Below are 17,267 nucleotides of genomic sequence, written 5' to 3'. Positions count from 1 at the left end.
ATTTGAAATATATGAGTTTGTATGTAATGTATGAATATAATATACAAGTTTCACTTTTTAAATGGAATTACTGAAATCAATCTACTTTTTCATGATATTCTAATTTTATGACCAGCACCTGTATATGATGGTAACACTTTACCTTGTTGGTGGCTTATTTAAATGTGCTTTGTTCTGTTTGCTGAGGCAAACCTTTGTACAAACGCAGCATGACACCTGGATGTGTTCCCGTTTTGTCCCTGCAGCCCGACTCCCGGGAGCCGTCAAGCTTCCCCCACTGAAGCCGTGGAGAGGATGGGTCCCGGTCAGACGGGTTTGGAGATGATGGGGCAGCACCACCCTCATATCCTCCAACAACAAAACCCTGCCCAAAATAAAGTCCCGACTGAGGACTTCCATAGCCAGGAGTCCCAGAACATGGGCGGCATGGAGCAGCCGACGGGCGTGGAGTCGTTACAGTTCGACTATGCTGGGAACCAGATCCAGGTGGACTCCTCGGGGACTGCTGTAGGCTTGTTCGACTACAATTCCCAGCAGCAGCAGGTGGGCCGAAGCGCAGAGCGTATTTGTAAGCTCTAACTGTCGGTGCGCTCAACAAAATTGGGATTTAAATTTTTTTTTTTTTTTTTTTTTTCCCAGTTGTTCCAGAGATCCAATCCCCTGACCGTTCAGCAGCTTTCGGCGGCTCAGCAACAACAGTACGCTCTGGCTGCAGCTCAGCAGCAGCACCTCGGTAAGATGGCGCCCCCGCCCCCGGCGCACGTCGGCGTTTCCCGACATATATTTTCTGAGATGTGTCTTGCAGTTGCATAGCACTTTGAATAAAATTTGATAGGGAAATGTTATTTGTGACGCCGTTCCTTATTACCCAGCCGGACTCGCTCCTGCTTTCGTGCCAAACCCTTACATCATTAACGCTGCCCCCCCTGGAACGGACCCCTACACTGCCGCTGGGCTAGCAGCAGCCACACTTGCAGGTGATCGTTTAGCACGTTTTTTTTATTTTAAGCTCTCATTAATATTGATCATTTTCATGAGTGACGCTCTTGAGCCAGCCTCCTTTATTGTAATAAACGTTTCTGTTCCGCTGCTCTAAGTTTCATATGATTTGTCCCAAGGCCCCACAGTGGTTCCGCCGCAGTACTACGGCGTTCCTTGGGGTGTGTATCCCGCCAATCTTTTCCAGCAACAGGCATCGACTGCCAATCATTCAGCTAATCAGCAAGCATCCAATCAGGGACCAGGACCAGGTCAGCCACAGGTAAGAGATCATTTTATATCCTGCAAACGTCTTAGGGAAGTACTATAAACATTATAAGTTCTGTTTATCTGCAGATATAGTAGACTGTATTACAAAGTTTGTTAGCACAGGAATATTGGCAAAAACACTTGTTTAAAACTATAAACAAAGCTGTTAATCATGAAAATAATTACTTGCTGGTTATTTTCTGGGGTGCCCTATGACATGATTTGAATATGTTCCTCCTTTTCTGCGCCTCCCAGAAATATTTTGGTCTATTTGATGGCGTTTATACTGTATATTTTATACCATATAAAAGAATCTGATGTCCTTAATAAGCACATAGACTTTACCTGGACACATATTTGCCAAGGGAGTAAGTAGAGTAATGAGGTGAAGTAATTTGTTATGTTGGTGTGAAAGTACCTCCTCTTTTTCCCTCCAGGTGATGCGAACAGGAACCAACCAGCGACCTCTGACCCCAGGCCAAGGACAGCAGAGTCAGCAGGAATCTTTAGCTGCAGCAGCGGCTGCAAACCCTGCACTGGCATATGCAGGAATGCCTGGTTGGTAGAAGCCTTCACACCGTCACCGCACCACGTTTGAGCCTAAAACAACTTCATTCTTCGATGTTAAATTCTCCGAGTGTGTTGGTAGCTGTAAGAGTCATCCTACATGCTGAAAATTGAGCTGTAAATGTTTTGTTTTTTTTCTCTCCTTTTTGTTTTATTCGTTCAGGTTATCAGGTGTTGGCCCCTGCTGCTTATTACGACCAAACTGGAGCCCTGGTGATGGGCCCCGGTGCCCGGACTGGTCTAGGTGGGCCTGTTCGTCTCGTCCAGACCCCTCTTCTCATCAACCCTGCAGCAGCCCAGGCTGGTAAGAACCAATCTCGTTTCATTCCAGATGATGATGATGATGATGATAATGATGCTGACAAATCCTTATCTGTCAGCAGCAGTGTCTGCGTCTGGTTCTGGTAACATGTCTGGACCTCCAGCCAACGGACTGTACCGCTCCATGCCTCAGCCTCAGCCTCAGCAACAGCAGCAGCAGCAGCCCCCTCCACCCAGCAGTGGTCTGCCCTCGAGCTCCTTCTACGGCTCTGGATCGGTCCCCAACACCTCCCAGAGCAGCTCCCTTTTCTCACACAACTCTGCTGCGCCTCCACCGCCAAGCTCCTCCCTGGGCTTCAGCAACACGGGGGGCTCTCTAGGCGTGGGCTTGGGTTCTGCTCTCGGAGGCTTTGGCTCCTCAGGTCAGTGGCTAAACTACAAGTTGCTTCTTCTTTTTTTTTTTCATCAAAATTACTATCTTAGTATTGCTTTTCATCACCATCCCCGTTTGGCAACAGCCTCCTTTCCCTCCTTTCTTCAGCAGCTGTAAAATTCAACTTGTTTTTGTTTTAGATTGGACAGAAATCCCGTTGTGTCCAACTGGGTTCTTCGTTGTTCTTTCAGTTTCCAGCTCCACCAGCAGCAGCGTATCTCGCAGGGACTCTCTGCTGGCGAGCTCTGATCTCTACAAACGGGGCGGCAGCAGCTTAACCCCCATTGGCCAGCCGTTTTACAACAGCCTGGGTTACTCCTCTTCACCCAGTCCCATTGGCCTAACACCAGGGCACTCCCCGCTCACTCCCCCACCCTCTCTGCCCTCCTCCCATGGATCCTCCTCCAGTCTTCATCTTGGCAAGTTTGATCTAATTGGACTCTTTAAGTTCCACCTTTGACCACAGCTTTTTGCTCAGGCTGGACTGTAACTCTCACGCTTTTGTGTTACTGAGGTATATTTTGAGAAAGATCTTCTAATAAGTAGTTTTCACTCAGCACAAGATTGTATTATAACACCGTCACTAAGACCAAATATGTTATCAGTTGAGAAGCAGTAACCTTTGCTCTATATTTTTATTTATAGTTTTGACTCCAGTTGCAGTTTTCATTTACACAATGTTCTGTTTTTACTTGCTATACAGTTCTAAAAGCGCAAACATCTAATGTTTATTTTCCCATCCACAAAATGGCCTCGTCATAGTTCTTCCTGTGTAACCTCAGGTGGCCTGACGAATGGCAGCGGCCGTTACATTTCTGCTGCTCCCGGCGCTGAGGCCAAATACCGCAGCACGGGCGGCACCTCCAGCCTCTTCAACTCCAGCAGCCAGCTGTTCCCTCCCTCCCGGCCCCGTTACAGCCGCTCGGACGTCATGCCCTCCGGGCGCAGCCGCCTCCTGGAGGACTTCAGGAACAACCGTTTCCCGAACCTGCAGCTCCGCGACCTGCCGGGACACATGGTGGAGTTTTCCCAAGACCAGCACGGATCCAGGTGATTGACTTCAGAGTCTGTTTTATTTCTCTAGTCGTTGTTGTTGTTGTTGTTGTTGTTTGGAAATGACACTCTTTTTTTTGGCACCATTCTAGATTCATCCAGCAGAAGCTTGAGAGAGCCACTCCTGCTGAGAGGCAGATGGTGTTCGGAGAGATTCTTCAAGCTGCGTATCAACTCATGACTGACGTGTTTGGGAATTATGTCATCCAAAAGTTCTTTGAGGTTTGAGCTGCTCGTCTTCTCTGCCATCACACCAAATTTACCACGGTTAAAGTGAATATTTAATTTACCGTGGACGTCTTTCCTCTGTTACGCAGTTTGGGAGCGCAGACCAGAAGCTGGCTTTGGCGACGCGTATCCGTGGGCACGTCCTCCCCCTGGCTCTGCAGATGTACGGTTGTAGGGTCATTCAGAAAGCCTTGGAGTCCATCTCCTCAGACCAGCAGGTAATTGTAAGTGAGCTTTGACTTTTTCAACAATTGTAGCCTTTAAATTCTGGCACCACCCATACGACAACGCTGTAGTTTTTCTTTGTTTTTACTGATCTTTTATATTTTTTTCTCCCTGTCTTCTCCACCCCAGAGTGACATTGTTCGGGAGTTGGACGGCCACGTGTTGAAATGTGTGAAGGACCAGAATGGGAACCATGTGGTGCAGAAGTGTATTGAATGTGTCCAGCCTCAGGCCCTGCAGTTCATTATTGATGCCTTCCAGGGACAGGTGAGATATTCCTTTAAAACAAACAGATTTACAACATTTAGGTTTGAGACGGTAGAAACGTCTCATTTTGTAGGATTCACACCAGCGATGACATTTATTTGAACCGCTGGTTAACTTAAAGACCGCAGATGTCCCAACGCAGACATGTTACCCACAGTGTCTCACACTATGTATGCAGCTCGTCTTTTAAAGTCACAAAATTGAATTTTGACGCTGAAGGATCTTTGGATTCAGTCATTAAAGGAAAGAATCTGCCTTTTTCTGCTCTGAATATTTAATCCTCTTCTAAATCGTGCTGCAAAAGACTTTAACCTCAGTAAAGTTCCCAAATAATGTAGTCTCTAATGAAAGTAGTGGTGTTGAAGGATGCTCTGCCTGGAAAAATATCTTAAGATGCAGACATAACACACCAATATTTAAATGTTTTCACACAGAAGACTTGTTGGTGCTCTCCTGCTGCAGCAGAAATACTGCTTGTGTGTAATCTTAGAGATATTAAATAAAGCCTTCATCAATTCTTGTTTCTTCAAGAAATCCAAATATTGAAGAGCTGACCAAAAGGTGACCTCTTGTTTTAAAGCATATTTAATGTTGGAAACGAAATGAATGTTTAAAAAACTACATTTGTTATCATTTAAAACCCTGATGAAAATAAATCTGCATTTGCTTTATCAAACAAAACAAAAAAAGGTTTACAGAGTTAATAAAAATATGTTTTACTCATCGTGAAGAGCTTGTTTTTGTTTATTTTGTGCAGGTGTTCGTGCTCTCCACACATCCTTATGGCTGCAGAGTCATCCAGAGGATTTTGGAGCACTGCACTCAGGAGCAAACTCTGCCCATCCTGGAGGAGCTGCATCAGCACTCGGAACAGCTGGGCCAGGTGAGCACATCTGTCCCCGCCCTCGCTGCAGATGTAACATTTGTTCGCTCGGTGGGGGGGTGGGGGGCATTTTTAAGACGTGTTTCCTGTGGATTTGCATGCCCCCCTCCCCTTCCCCCCTCCCTACATGTTTGAGCATTTCATGTTTTTGCCTGTCATTTGTTCTTGTGTAGCTGTGGTTTGCTAAGTGTAAAAGATGAATGTAATTGTACTGTTAGCTGTCATTACGTCTGACTTGTGATTATTTGAACATCCACCCTGCCCCCCCTCACTTATTCCATCTAGAAATATCAAGGCGTATCATTGGAGATGACACCCAAAACATATTATACGGTGTCCCGTGATGCACTGTTCAAGGTCAGAGCAATTTGCCTCTTTCTCGCGGATGTCCCCATCCTCCTCTCCCATTTCCCTCTTTTATGTATTCTTTTAGAAGTCTCTTTAACATTAGCTGTTCAATTTTCACCTTTCTACAAACCTCTAACCTACCTAGCTGCCTCTTTTATTTTTTTAATTTTTCATTTTTCCCCCTCTTCTGCTTTGTTCAGCACGATTCACACGGTGCACGTGCTTATCTGCTGTTTCATCCTTCGTTATTGCCTTTCAGCAACATTCTGATCAATCTGTTTTCCCTCTCGACGTCACAAGTTGGAACGTTTGGGATACCCGAGGATCTGAATCTGTCCGGCCAAAGTCTTAACTTCAATGTGAAATCTCAAAAAAAAAAAAAAAAGTCAGAACAATGCAAGTTTTGGGAAAACAGATTGAACCAGAAATGATTTTGTAAGGCAAATACTTTACAATTAAAGGTGGAGATCACAGTGCCTGCCAGATTAATTACTGCTTTAACGAAAATAATCATTAGGAGGCGTTATTTGTTGCTAGGTCAGGTGAGTTTTTGTCTCCATCTTGTCCCAGTAAAATCACACCCATAACTGTCTATCACCTACTCCTGAAGGGGCAAAGATGCTGTGGGTTGCACTGTCTGGTTCCAACACTCCAGGCCGGCAGCATCTGTTTTGTCTGACCTTCCGCAGTGATGACGTTAGGGTTTATTTTTTATTTTTATTTTAAAATCCTACAAATGGGGGTGTCACTCACTCGTCGGCCTGTTATCGTAGACATGCATGAGTATCTCTCACCGGTCGAGACCAACGGTGAAAATTACTGCATGATTATCAGTCAGATCTAAGGGTGCCTCGCTGATTTTTCTGCCTGGACTTTTAAACCCTTGTCCGCCTGCGCTGACGTCTCTGCTGCCCCCTGCAGGATCAGTACGGTAACTACGTCATTCAGCACGTTTTGGAGCACGGCCGGACGGAGGACAAGAGCAAGATTGTGGCAGAAGTTCGCGGGAAGGTTCTTGTCCTGAGCCAGCATAAGTTTGCAAGGTGGGTTGTTGTCGCGAAGACCTTTTTTATTTGGCTCTCGAGGGCAACTTCTTAAAGCCAGATATAAAATGAACATTTCATGTGCACGTTCTGGTTTTCTGCTATTCTTTCTGTTGCCTTTAAACCCGACTACGTTTATGTGCACGGTACTTTTGACAGTTTTATTCTAAATAATGTCCCTTTCGCTTAAATGGAAGCCCAGTTATTATGGCTTGTATTGCTTTGATGCACATCTGTACAGGTGTCAGTTTAAAAGAAACTGTGTCTGATGCTCCAGTTTAAGCTGAGTAAAGTATAAGTAATGGGGGAGGAAAAATCAGAAGAGATGGCAAATTAGAGGTGGACAAAGTGGAGCGGCGTGAAGTCTCTTGTGTTGGTTGAGTTAAATAATGAGCCTCTGCAGCAGAGTTTTGTGGAAATCTTTTAGATTTAAGTCAACTTTTGTCGTCGAAGGAGTTGCTAATCAAGGGCCGGGGCATTTTAAAGCATCTGTGCGCTGCATGTTGCTCCAATCATCACTGTGGCACTAAAAACTCTGCTGTTAGAGGCTCTTCTGTGTAAATCTCAGGACCTTTATATTAACCTGTTCACTCTTTCTTCTCGTTGACAAACATGTTAAAGGAATGAAGGGAAATGTGAGTTAACAGTAATCCAAGAAGCTGCTTTTGCTCTTCGTGTTATCAAGAACGGCTGAAAACATTACTGACTTCCTTTGCTCCCTTCTGCCTGGCAGTTCCAGCCCTTAGCAGCACCACGTGGCTCCGACTCGCTCTCTTTACTGCACGCCATTATTTCTGCAACGGTAATAAAACGGTAACTGTCAGGAGGAAACTTGTAAACGCATCGGCAGGCACGAACGCAGGAAAAAGGCAGATGGGCACCAAAACATGCAGTAAACATTAAGAATATTCAGGATTTTTTGTTTTAAAACAAACGATTCAAGGACAAAAATGTAGTTGGAGCATGAAATTTATCAACTTTATTAATCTCGTTTAAAATGAGGATCTCCAGTCGTGGTTCTCCTTCAGCTCAATTGTCTGGCTGCTTTTTTTTTGTGTGTTTGTGATTGTTGAACTCTCGGTTGGCGTCGTCCTTCACCGCTCATACACGCCTCCTGCACCGGGTGCGTTTTAACCATCATACCAGCGTCAGAAGTGGACTGAACAGGAAGCGCCACTCACCCAGGCTCTTACTGGTTTAACGTCGGCGTGCTCTTTGGCTCTGACAGGATCTTAGTCATCATTATTTGTCAACATGTGTCAAGATGTCTGCTGAGAAAAGCTTGTTGTCGTCAATGACAAGATGTCTGAGTTGAAGTAAAAAAAAAAAAAAAACATTTGGGATCAGTGCTGTGCAACGGCTTGAATTTTTAAGATAAATAGAAAACATTTCTGATTGGGTGAGCTCAGCTGTGAATTTGTGAGTAATGGTAATTTTGTTTTGTTTTTTTTCCCCCGCCTCAGTAATGTTGTGGAGAAGTGTGTGATCCACTCCTCGCGTGCAGAGAGGGCTCTCCTGATAGATGAGGTGTGCTGCCAGAAAGACGGGCCCCACAGCGCCTTGTACACCATGATGAAGGACCAGTACGCCAACTACGTCGTTCAAAGAATGATCGACATGGCCGAACCTGCTCAGCGCAAAATCATCATGCACAAGGTGAGTCGGCCGGAACGCCGCGCACACGCCGAGGCGCCTCGGCTCTGCTCAGTCGTGTGATCCTGAAAAAACCCCCACTCCTTTACACTCAAGCCTTATTTTCATTTCCTCGTACTTAAAAGACGTCAGCTGTATTACCTATGGGAGCCTTAAGCCTTGAAATGGTAAATAAAAGAAGACAAACGTGGATCTGATGTTGAGTGTTTTAAACTCAGTCCTGCTGATATTCAGCTTCAGCTTCCAGGTCCACCAACAAGGCCTGTATTCAGACAGAAAAGCCACAGAATGATGTCTAAGGAGCAAATTAAAATGATGTCCTTGATAGTTAAACACATGGAGAGAGCTTTGAACCAGTCAGCAAAGATTCCTCCTCTAAAGTTGTGTGTAGGAAAAATATTAATGTCTGTTTAGAGGCTTTTATTGTCACGATTCAGTCAACAGATCTTATAGTTCAGTAGTTAAGATCAAAATTAATTTTAAACATTTTCTTTCACTTTCAGTTCTAAAAACATTAAAGTCGTTATTTTTATTCCTTCTAGTTGTAAACATAAATGAAGCCCTGAGGAGGAGCTCAGTGTTTATTACTGCAGGTCCTTTTTATTGATTTATTTTATTTTAAAGCCTGCGCTCTGTTTTGTAACATAATCAGTCTTTGGCGTGCTGTAGGCAGCTGTAGGCAGCTGTAGGCCTTAAGTCTGACCGATCCGAGCTCTGCGTCTCCCACACAGAACCTTTGTCATTTATTCTGCATTAGTCACAAATCTCCCGTTTTCTCTTCCTCTTTCATTTTTCTTGAAGTGATCAGCTGTAGAACAATAGTGCGTTTCAACTTACCGACAGCCTTTGTTTTCCCAGATTCCTCTGCTTACAGGAACTTTTATTTCAGTTTCTACCCGTGACTGTGGGGAAATGCAAACAGCGGCTGGATATCAGCAGATTAGTTGGATCTGTAGCAGGATTACAAGCATCTGTTTTTGCTTGGTTGAAATTAAAATTCTGGTAAAGAAATACTGGTTTTCATTGGTAATGAGCTGCCATAAAATTAATTTTACTCATTTAATGTCATCTGGAAAATGGTCATAAATGAAAACAAATTTATTTAAGCTGTGATTTATGAAGTGTGAATGTCCAGCTCAGGCCCCGTTTACACTAGAACCCTCTGTGGATATGTCTGCGCTCATCGGCTCTGCTGCAGTTTCATTGCCAGGCAGGAAAGGACAAACTATCTTATTGTCGCTTTAAAATGAATATACTTTGACCCAAACTATCATGCTGTGCTGAGTGAGGTGCGTTTTCTCAGAGGGGGAGGTTGTAAGAAGCTGTTTGTTGTGATTGGTGAACAGAAAAGGGGGCCTTGACCCTAAAACTGTCTCATAAAAACAGTAATTATTCTATATCTGGCAACACTGCTGCTGCTGTTGGGCTTTTATTAAAGATGTAAACAGTTGCATCCAAAATGGTGATTGGAGAAAAAAACGATTGTTTGGACTGACATGCTGCATGTTGCTTCGCTCTGCTATCTGCCATAGTTGCTGTTGTTGTTCTGCGCGTGCATGTACTGCCGCTGTCTGTGGTGCGCACGTTCGATTTCACACGTTGCAGCTTCCCTGTTTGAATTTAAACCTGAGTGTGTGTCTGGGATCAGAAAACTTCGGTTTCAGAGGAAACGAGATCCGTTGGCGTGAAAAATCCAACCACTTCGCTCAGTAACAGGGTCATGGAAACGCCCCCTTGCCTGTTGTTTTTTTTTTTTGTTTTGTTTTGTTTTGTTTTGTTTTGATTTAACTTCTTGCTGACGCCGGCTGTTTGTGTGCACCTGTCTTTCAGATCCGGCCCCACATCGCCACGTTGCGCAAGTACACGTACGGGAAGCACATTCTGGCCAAGCTGGAAAAGTACTACATGAAGAGCGGCTCGGAGCTGGGCCCCATCGGTGGCCCCACGAACGGGCTCATGTAGTCCCCGCCAACGTCACCGGGTCCAACCCCCCGCCCCCAGGAGAGGTGGAGGAGTTGGAACGCCAAAAAAAAACCCTCCTCCCTCCCTCCCTCCCTCCCCTTCCCCCTGTTTCTGTGAGAGATCGCTCCTTTTAGCCATAAGGCTCGTCCTTCAACACACTCTGTCATCCCCCGTTTTCAGGTGGGGGGTGAACTACCAAAAACAACCAAATTACATTAAATAAAGACAAGTCAGTTTCACCTAAGAATGCTGTGACACCTGAGCCCCGCCCCCTCCGGAGCGGCTCCGTGGGGCCTCAGCAGGCTTTCTGGTCCCTTCTGTCCCGGGTAAAGCACAAGCCCGCTGTTAAAATACTTGACTGGTTTTCATATTATCTTGTACATTGAAATTTTTTTTTTTTTTTACCTTGTAAATTGTGTGTAGAAAAAAAAAACAGACAAACAATTATTACACATTTGCTGAAAATTACAATTCCTACACCTAACACCAGCAAGTGACTTTATAAACGGGGAAAAAAAACCGAGTGATCCTTTTAAAGCAGAACTCTATTTGTTTTTCTAACCAGATTTATTATGTCAGCTGTCCTAATGAAGTCAAGCTAATTGAATTTTATATTTGTATATTAGCCCACGCACAGTAAAAGTGTTTTCCCATGCCAAAGCAGCTAACGGATTAGTTTTCAAACAGCACTACAGATGATGGGCGGGGGGGAACGAACGCCTTCGGAGCGCAGTGGTGCGCCACGGTCGCGTTTTTGTTTTTTTGTTTTTTCTTTTAAAAGCTCTGCGTTGGCTTTTTCCTCGCCCCTTTTCCAGACTCGGTTCATTTTGGGGGGGGGGCGTTTACTCACAGCTGTTGCTTCGGTACTTTTATCTGCCGCGAGCTGACGGAACCAGAGCTGCGGCGATCGTTCTGGGTTCACGAGAAGGAAGAAAAAAAAAGAGGCAGAGGGTGAGGTTTGGTCGTAGCCGGAGTGGCTGGGGTTTTTTTTTTTTTTTGTTGTTGTTGTTTTCTTAAAGTAAAACGACCACGCCGGGGAGCTTTTCGAGGGGATGGCGGGTTGGAGGGCGGGTTGGGGTAAGCATTAGCATGCTGTGACAGGTTTTTAATTTTAATTTCTTTCTTTATCATGTTTCGTGTAACATCTGTCTCGTAGATGAACACTGCCCTTAGAAGACGGTATCTTTACGTACTGAATAATCATCTCTTGCGTAGACGTAGTTTAGCGACGTATAGCATCTTTTTATGTACGAGTTTAAAAAAAAAAAAATTAAATTGTTCCTTTCGGGTTCGGGGGGGAGGGTGTTTGCGTAAACAATGGGATACCCACCGCCTAAAGTTTAGAGCTGTACGAAAGAGAAAAATTAAAATATAAAAAAAAAAGGTTTGTGAACTTTATCAGCTTTGTTTGTCTGAGGTGAAATGAACTAGAAGTAGTTAATGATTTGAAGAAAGGGACGTTTAAAGAACTATTGTAATGGTTCTGGGTTTTTTGTTAATATATAGAGATTTTTTATTATTATTATTATCATTATTATTAATTGGTTGGGTATGCAAGTGCAGTATATTGGAGGCTGGTGGGGGCCATTGAAAGCTATACAACTCACCTGTAATGCTCGTAGTGATGGCTTTGCTTCATATGAATTGTAGATTACATGTAGTATATGTGCAGTTAATAAGTGTAAGATTAGTTGAACTGAAAATATGTCTAGTCGTGGTGTTTGACAGGCCTTGCTCTAAATTTGTAGTGATGCTTTTATTTTGCCTGTACAGTTGTACATTTGTAAACGTTGATGCTGTAAATGGGACATCTTTTACACTTTTTTCTTTTTGTTGTTTTTCTTTCTTTTTTTGTTTCGGGGAGAAAAAGGCAAAAAATGTGCATTTAGATGTGTGTATATTCATCACTCCTTTCCCCCTTGAATATAATGTATACAGTTTTATTTCATCGAGTGTTATTTTAAAGAAGAAGAAGAAGAAAAAAGAATCTATGGCTTTGCAATCTGGCATGGTTTTTGTTTTTAATTTGTTATATAAAGGCCAGCCTCTATTTGTACTGAAGCTGTAACACCCTCTGTTGATAGTCTTCTGTGTGACAAGTTTAACAAAAAAAAAGGAAAAAAAAAAAAAGAAAGAAACAACTCAGACCCAAAAGCGAGGCTGCGTTTAGTCCTCTCTACCACGGAAACGTCACAGGATACAACAAGAATTATTTTTGTACAGAAGAGTGCTGTATTTTGGAACAGCTTCTACCTTGTAAGCAAAAGCGTTGTAAAATATTGTCAATTATATAAATATGAACATATGAGTTTTGTCACACTGTCAAAGTCATGTACATTTTCAGGTGGCCTTATGTACATTTCCAGATGTTAGATGAAGAAAACAAATTCAATTTTTTGGAAGCAGAATTGTGACTATGTATGATTAAACTGTTCTTCTAACATTTTTGTTCGCTTGTCCCTTTTTTGCACCGTTTTCAGAAGCCAGAATGAAAGTGATCCTGTAATCTGTGCGACAAAAGGAAGAAATATTAGGTTTAACTTTTGGATTTTTTTATACTTAAAAAGTATTGGTTTAGTTGCAATTTTTTTTTTTTTTTTGAAAAAAATTAGTCTTGGTGAGGGATTTATCAATGTTGTGTTTAAATTCTCCTTGCTCGAAAAGCTAAGAGTAGCTAAACGCTAGTTAAAAGTAGCAAAATGCTAGCTATAAAAAAAGTACCTAAAAGCTAAAAGAAGCAAAACACTATTTAAATGCACAGAGAAGCTAACTAATGGCAATAAAAGTATAGCTAAAAGTAGAAAGTTACTAGTTAAATGCAGCAAAAGGCTACATAAAAGTAGTAAAATTTGCTTAGAGTAGCAAAACAATGGCTAAAAGAGAAAAATATTAAATTACTAGCCAAAAAATAAAAGTAGCAAAACACTAGTTATATGCAGCAAGAGGCTAGCTGAAAGTATCAAAAATGATGGCTACAAAACTATATAAATGGCTATAAAACTAGCTAAAAGAAGCAAAATTATTTTCTAAAGAAAAATATTAAATTGCTAGTTGGAGAATAAAAGCAGCAAAATGGACTGCTAAAAGCTAAAAAACGAAAAGCAGATAAAAGTAGCAAAAGGCTAGTTAAAAGTAGCTGAATGATAAAAGTATAAGAAGACCAAAGCAGAGTACATGTGCTGAAACAGAGAGACAACGTGTTTAAAGAAACTGAAGACATAATTTATTTATTTGGGAAAAATATTTGTAAATAAAGTTAAATGTTTTGAAAACTAAGAGCAGCCATTTCCTGAATAAGCTGAAGGTTTTGGCGTTTGAACAGCTAAAATAGATGATGCAGAAGCAATTAAATTGATTTACACAATAATAAAATAGTAAATAAAACAAAAAAAAGATTAAACTAGTTTTTCATTTGGCACTAAAAATTCAATTAAATTGTCTGTATTACACTGGTAAAGTGGGAAAACACTCGTTAGCTGAAAGCTACATTAGCTTCAGCTAGCTAGCCTCAGGAGCTCGTGATCCCTTCCTCGGTGGGCGGAGCTTCGCAGCTGGACGCCGACAGCAGCTCCAGGTTCAGTCAAAGCAAAGAGGAGCGAAAAAACAAATGAAGGTGGACCTAATTTAACCCACAAACATGCGTTTATCTGTGGCAGCTGCTTTACTTGTAGTTCTGGGATTAATGCAGCCTGGCAGCGTGTCGGTAAGTCACCGTTCAGTCTTTAAAAAAAGACTTTAATTTTTTTTTCCAGACAGAACAGGCGTCACCTTTCTCACTTCCTGTTGGGCAAAGTCAAGGTGTTTATTGTCTGAAGGGCTGAAATTTATTTACCTGAAGCGAGGTTTTACTTCCCAAATGGGACCGAGTTCTTAGCTCATTGTTAGTTCATTCATATAAAACTCAATTTAGATGTTTTTTCTTAACTAAAAATTAAAATGTCACAGAGATTATTTATATCTTGGTTCAAATAAAACGTATAAAAACAGGTTTAATGTTGCACACACGGGCTTTTAATTGATTATCATACCCATAGGGCTTTGATTACTTTTATTTTATTGTATCTATGCCACAGAAACATTTCTCAGCACCTAAAAGTCCAGTTTTGTTCTGTCCAATTAAATCAGAGATTACACAATCTCGGATTTGTTGCTCCTTTATTCTTTTTTTATACTGAAGCACAGTTTGTTTCTATAAAAATAAACATGTGCTTTTCTGTTTTGTCTTAAGGTGAGTAAAACCATCTGTTTTCTCCTTTTCTGTGTGCTTTTGCATTAAAATAAACAAAAAGATTGATTTAAACCAATGAAACGTGTTGCTGTTTGAACCCAAGCAGCAGACAGATGTGTTTTATGCCTTTTTAATGAGGAATTGTTTTTGAAATTAGGACTTTAACATGATGTTATAGTGATTGAATGTATTCGTAGGCATTATAAAACCAGCAGCGGCTGGGTCTGAACAGCTTTCCTGTTTATTCTCCTTTTCTGCAACTTAAAAGAAACTGGAGCTCCACATCCTCTGAAATATAAAACGCACTTCCTCAAATACAACCGCGGAAAAAAACTGTTCAGGTGTTTACCTGCAGGGAGTCTGAGAGCGATAATAAAGTTTTATACATGTTGTTAAAACTCAGGTCTGGCTTCTGCTTCCTTAAGCTCTTTATGAACTGATCCATCTTTTTATGCTTACTTGTAATTTCAGAAACGAAAGCCAAACGTTTCCAACGTCAATCCTGACTCAACAGATGTAGGGATGTTGATGTTATCGCCTCGTGGCTCTTTATAAGCCGATTATCTGCGCCGTGGTGTGGTTGTCGGGTCGTGTTAATTTAGTTTCCTTGTTGCCCTCTGAAAGGAGCAGCTGTACGATCTTCATAAACCTTTTTTATGACAAACAGGAAGCAGCCCTGTTATTTATCCTTTTTCTTTCTTTCTTTCTTTTTTTCTTTGGAAACAAGCTGTTTGACCTTCCAGAAGACTTCGAGGGATCCGGACCTGACCTGGAAGGTTCTGGTTCAGGAGACGACGGCGAGAATGGTAACTCTGAACACCCGCCTTCACCCCCGGCATCACCTGAAAGAATGCATGTCACCCGCTGCCTTTTTATGCCAGATTTTTAGACTGACGGGTTGAGAAATGACCGAGCTGCAGCCGTTTAGGTCAAACCTTGCGTGTGTCGAGAACGACTCTCAACTACTGCCACACAATCTTAAATCTTATCAATACCTGTGAAATTACAACAGTTTTTGTGTAGTCACTTAGCTGTGGCAGCCATCTTGACTCCAGAAGCCAATCAGCTGTAGAGATTAACACAGTGATTACTCTCTGACAGTTTTAATTAAAATGAACATGACGATTCAGGAGACGTGCTGCTAATTGGACTAAATAATCTGTCTTCTCTTGTTTACTGCCCACATCGTCTGTTGAATCTGAAAACACCAAAGGTGACTTCAGCAGCGAGGACCTTCCTGCGATAACACCAGAACAAGAAAACAAGCATGGAATCAAAGTTCCCACGCCTGGGTCCGTCGTCATCGGAGGCAAGTGGAGCTTTTGGGGGAACAAACAGGTCCTTGCAGGTATTTGAGATGGCGGGCACATTTGAAGGGGGGGGGTGACGACAGCTTTAAGCCGCCGACTCGTGTCATAGCTCAGTGGTTTGCAGGCGCCGCGGCCGGGGGCATAACGGGAGCGGCGCTCGGAGCCACGTTGTCGGCCATCCTGATCTACAAGTGGAGGAAGAAAGACGAGGAGGAGTGCATTCTCAGCCAGAAGAAGTTTTTAGACGACAACTACTGAGGCTCCTGTTGAACCGTCACAGTCGAGGTTGGTTTTAAACCTCGATGCCACCGAGCTGCCAAACCTTTCTTGCACTTAATCCGATTTGTATCTGCTGCTGCTGCCTTTTGATTTCTAATTTATTTCTGTGATCAAACTTGGAGAAACGTTTTAATTTATTGACCTTTGATCTGATCTGACGCCTGTCAGGGTTTGTTTTCTTTTATTTTGTTTTACAAATATCTGTTGTTGCTTTCTGGTGTACAGGGTAATGGTAGCTGAAAGAAATCTATTTTTGTGAATAGTTTAATAACAACGATCACTCAAAAAGTTGATATTTATTTGAACAAATGGATTTTTCTTATTTCTTCACTGTGGGGCATTCAACTTGCACTGAACATAATCGTACTGGACTTGTTTTAGAAACAAATATGTGCAATTTAATATTTATTTAATCACTCCAAACTCATAGCAGTTCCTGTTGCTTCCATGCAGATATTTTGTAGCTTTTTAAAATGAAAAACATAAAGCAAAGAAACAAACCGCTTACATCTCCTTTTAGGACAATTTTAGGTTTTTAGGAAGATGTCTTTGTTTTGACATCTGACAATAAGCTCTTCTGTGTTCATATATGTTGACTTTCTGTCACTTAAGTGATAAATAATGTCTCCGCTTTAATGTGTGTTCCGTATATTCAAAAACAGAATGCTCAGGAAACCTCATTGTGATTGTAATTATTCACCATTTTGCTAAATAATAAAGTGTCTGTCAGGTCATACGTAGAATATTTCTTCTTTGGTGCATCCTTTTCATACACTCTTCATCATCTTGGTTCCACTTCTTTTATGCCCTCCACTCGTCTAATTCCCTTTAAATAATTCAAGAAGTACACTTGTGTAATATAAGCTCTTTGGGAATCGCAGAATTGGTGCAATATTGGAACTCTACGCCTGACCAAACTGTGATTTCTTTTTTTTTTTTTTGATGCAATTAAAAGGAATGGGGAAACAAAACTGTGTTTTGTGTCAGTTTGTGAAAAAGGCAACTTAAAGGTGTCATCTGTGGTTTATTTGTGAGGGAACGATGCGTGTCGGGAGGACTGACAAACAAAAACAACAATCTTCTAAAACAGATAAAAACAAAATAACGGAATAACAGAAACGGAGACGTTGAGAACATTTGGGAAGTATGAAGAACTTGTTGGAAACAAAGAAATGAAAATAAGAGGCATTGTACAGCTGCATAAATGTTTGTAACCTGTGGTACTTTCTAACAAAATGACTGTTAATCGGGATGTTTTTGCATACTTTGTGCAGCTGAG

At 42.0% G+C, this 17,267-nt stretch overlaps 2 protein-coding genes across 6 annotated transcripts in view; both read left to right on the top strand.

Annotated features, from left to right (window-relative positions):
* The window catches only part of pum2 (pumilio RNA-binding family member 2), a 19,891-nt gene extending 7,279 nt beyond the window's left edge, over positions 1–12,612 (top strand). Inside the window, exons 6-22 of one of the 5 annotated variants that reach the window (XM_017411905.3) lie at positions 246–543; positions 640–733; positions 873–977; positions 1,119–1,261; positions 1,686–1,806; positions 1,979–2,119; positions 2,199–2,498; positions 2,701–2,928; positions 3,292–3,559; positions 3,655–3,784; positions 3,880–4,014; positions 4,145–4,282; positions 5,040–5,165; positions 5,451–5,522; positions 6,435–6,556; positions 8,020–8,212; positions 10,040–12,612. In XM_017411905.3, the coding sequence (XP_017267394.1) occupies positions 246–543; positions 640–733; positions 873–977; positions 1,119–1,261; positions 1,686–1,806; positions 1,979–2,119; positions 2,199–2,498; positions 2,701–2,928; positions 3,292–3,559; positions 3,655–3,784; positions 3,880–4,014; positions 4,145–4,282; positions 5,040–5,165; positions 5,451–5,522; positions 6,435–6,556; positions 8,020–8,212; positions 10,040–10,171 (2,746 nt within the window). In that variant the 3' untranslated portion in view covers positions 10,172–12,612. Of the gene's footprint in view, positions 1–245; positions 544–639; positions 734–872; positions 978–1,118; positions 1,262–1,685; positions 1,807–1,978; positions 2,120–2,195; positions 2,499–2,700; positions 2,929–3,291; positions 3,560–3,654; positions 3,785–3,879; positions 4,015–4,144; positions 4,283–5,039; positions 5,166–5,450; positions 5,523–6,434; positions 6,557–8,019; positions 8,213–10,039 lie in introns of all 5 variants that reach the window. The other 4 variants (XM_017411906.3, XM_017411904.3, XM_017411908.3 and 1 more) reach the window with 4 other exon arrangements.
* A 1,093-nt stretch (positions 12,613–13,705) lies between these two features.
* On the top strand, positions 13,706–16,942 carry LOC108233395 (syndecan-1). Its single transcript, XM_017411820.3, has 4 exons — positions 13,706–13,874; positions 15,127–15,205; positions 15,613–15,747; positions 15,834–16,942. The coding sequence occupies exons 1-4, from the start codon at positions 13,809–13,811 to the stop codon at positions 15,965–15,967; spliced, it is 414 nt and encodes a 137-aa protein (XP_017267309.1). The 5' UTR covers positions 13,706–13,808; the 3' UTR covers positions 15,968–16,942.
* The last annotated feature ends 325 nt before the right edge of the window (positions 16,943–17,267 follow it).

This window comes from Kryptolebias marmoratus, linkage group LG19 (assembly GCF_001649575.2).
Source record: "Kryptolebias marmoratus isolate JLee-2015 linkage group LG19, ASM164957v2, whole genome shotgun sequence".
NCBI lineage: Eukaryota > Metazoa > Chordata > Actinopteri > Cyprinodontiformes > Rivulidae > Kryptolebias > Kryptolebias marmoratus.
Note: the sequence above shows the minus strand (reverse complement) of the source record. Positions and strands in the feature narration are given on the sequence as shown.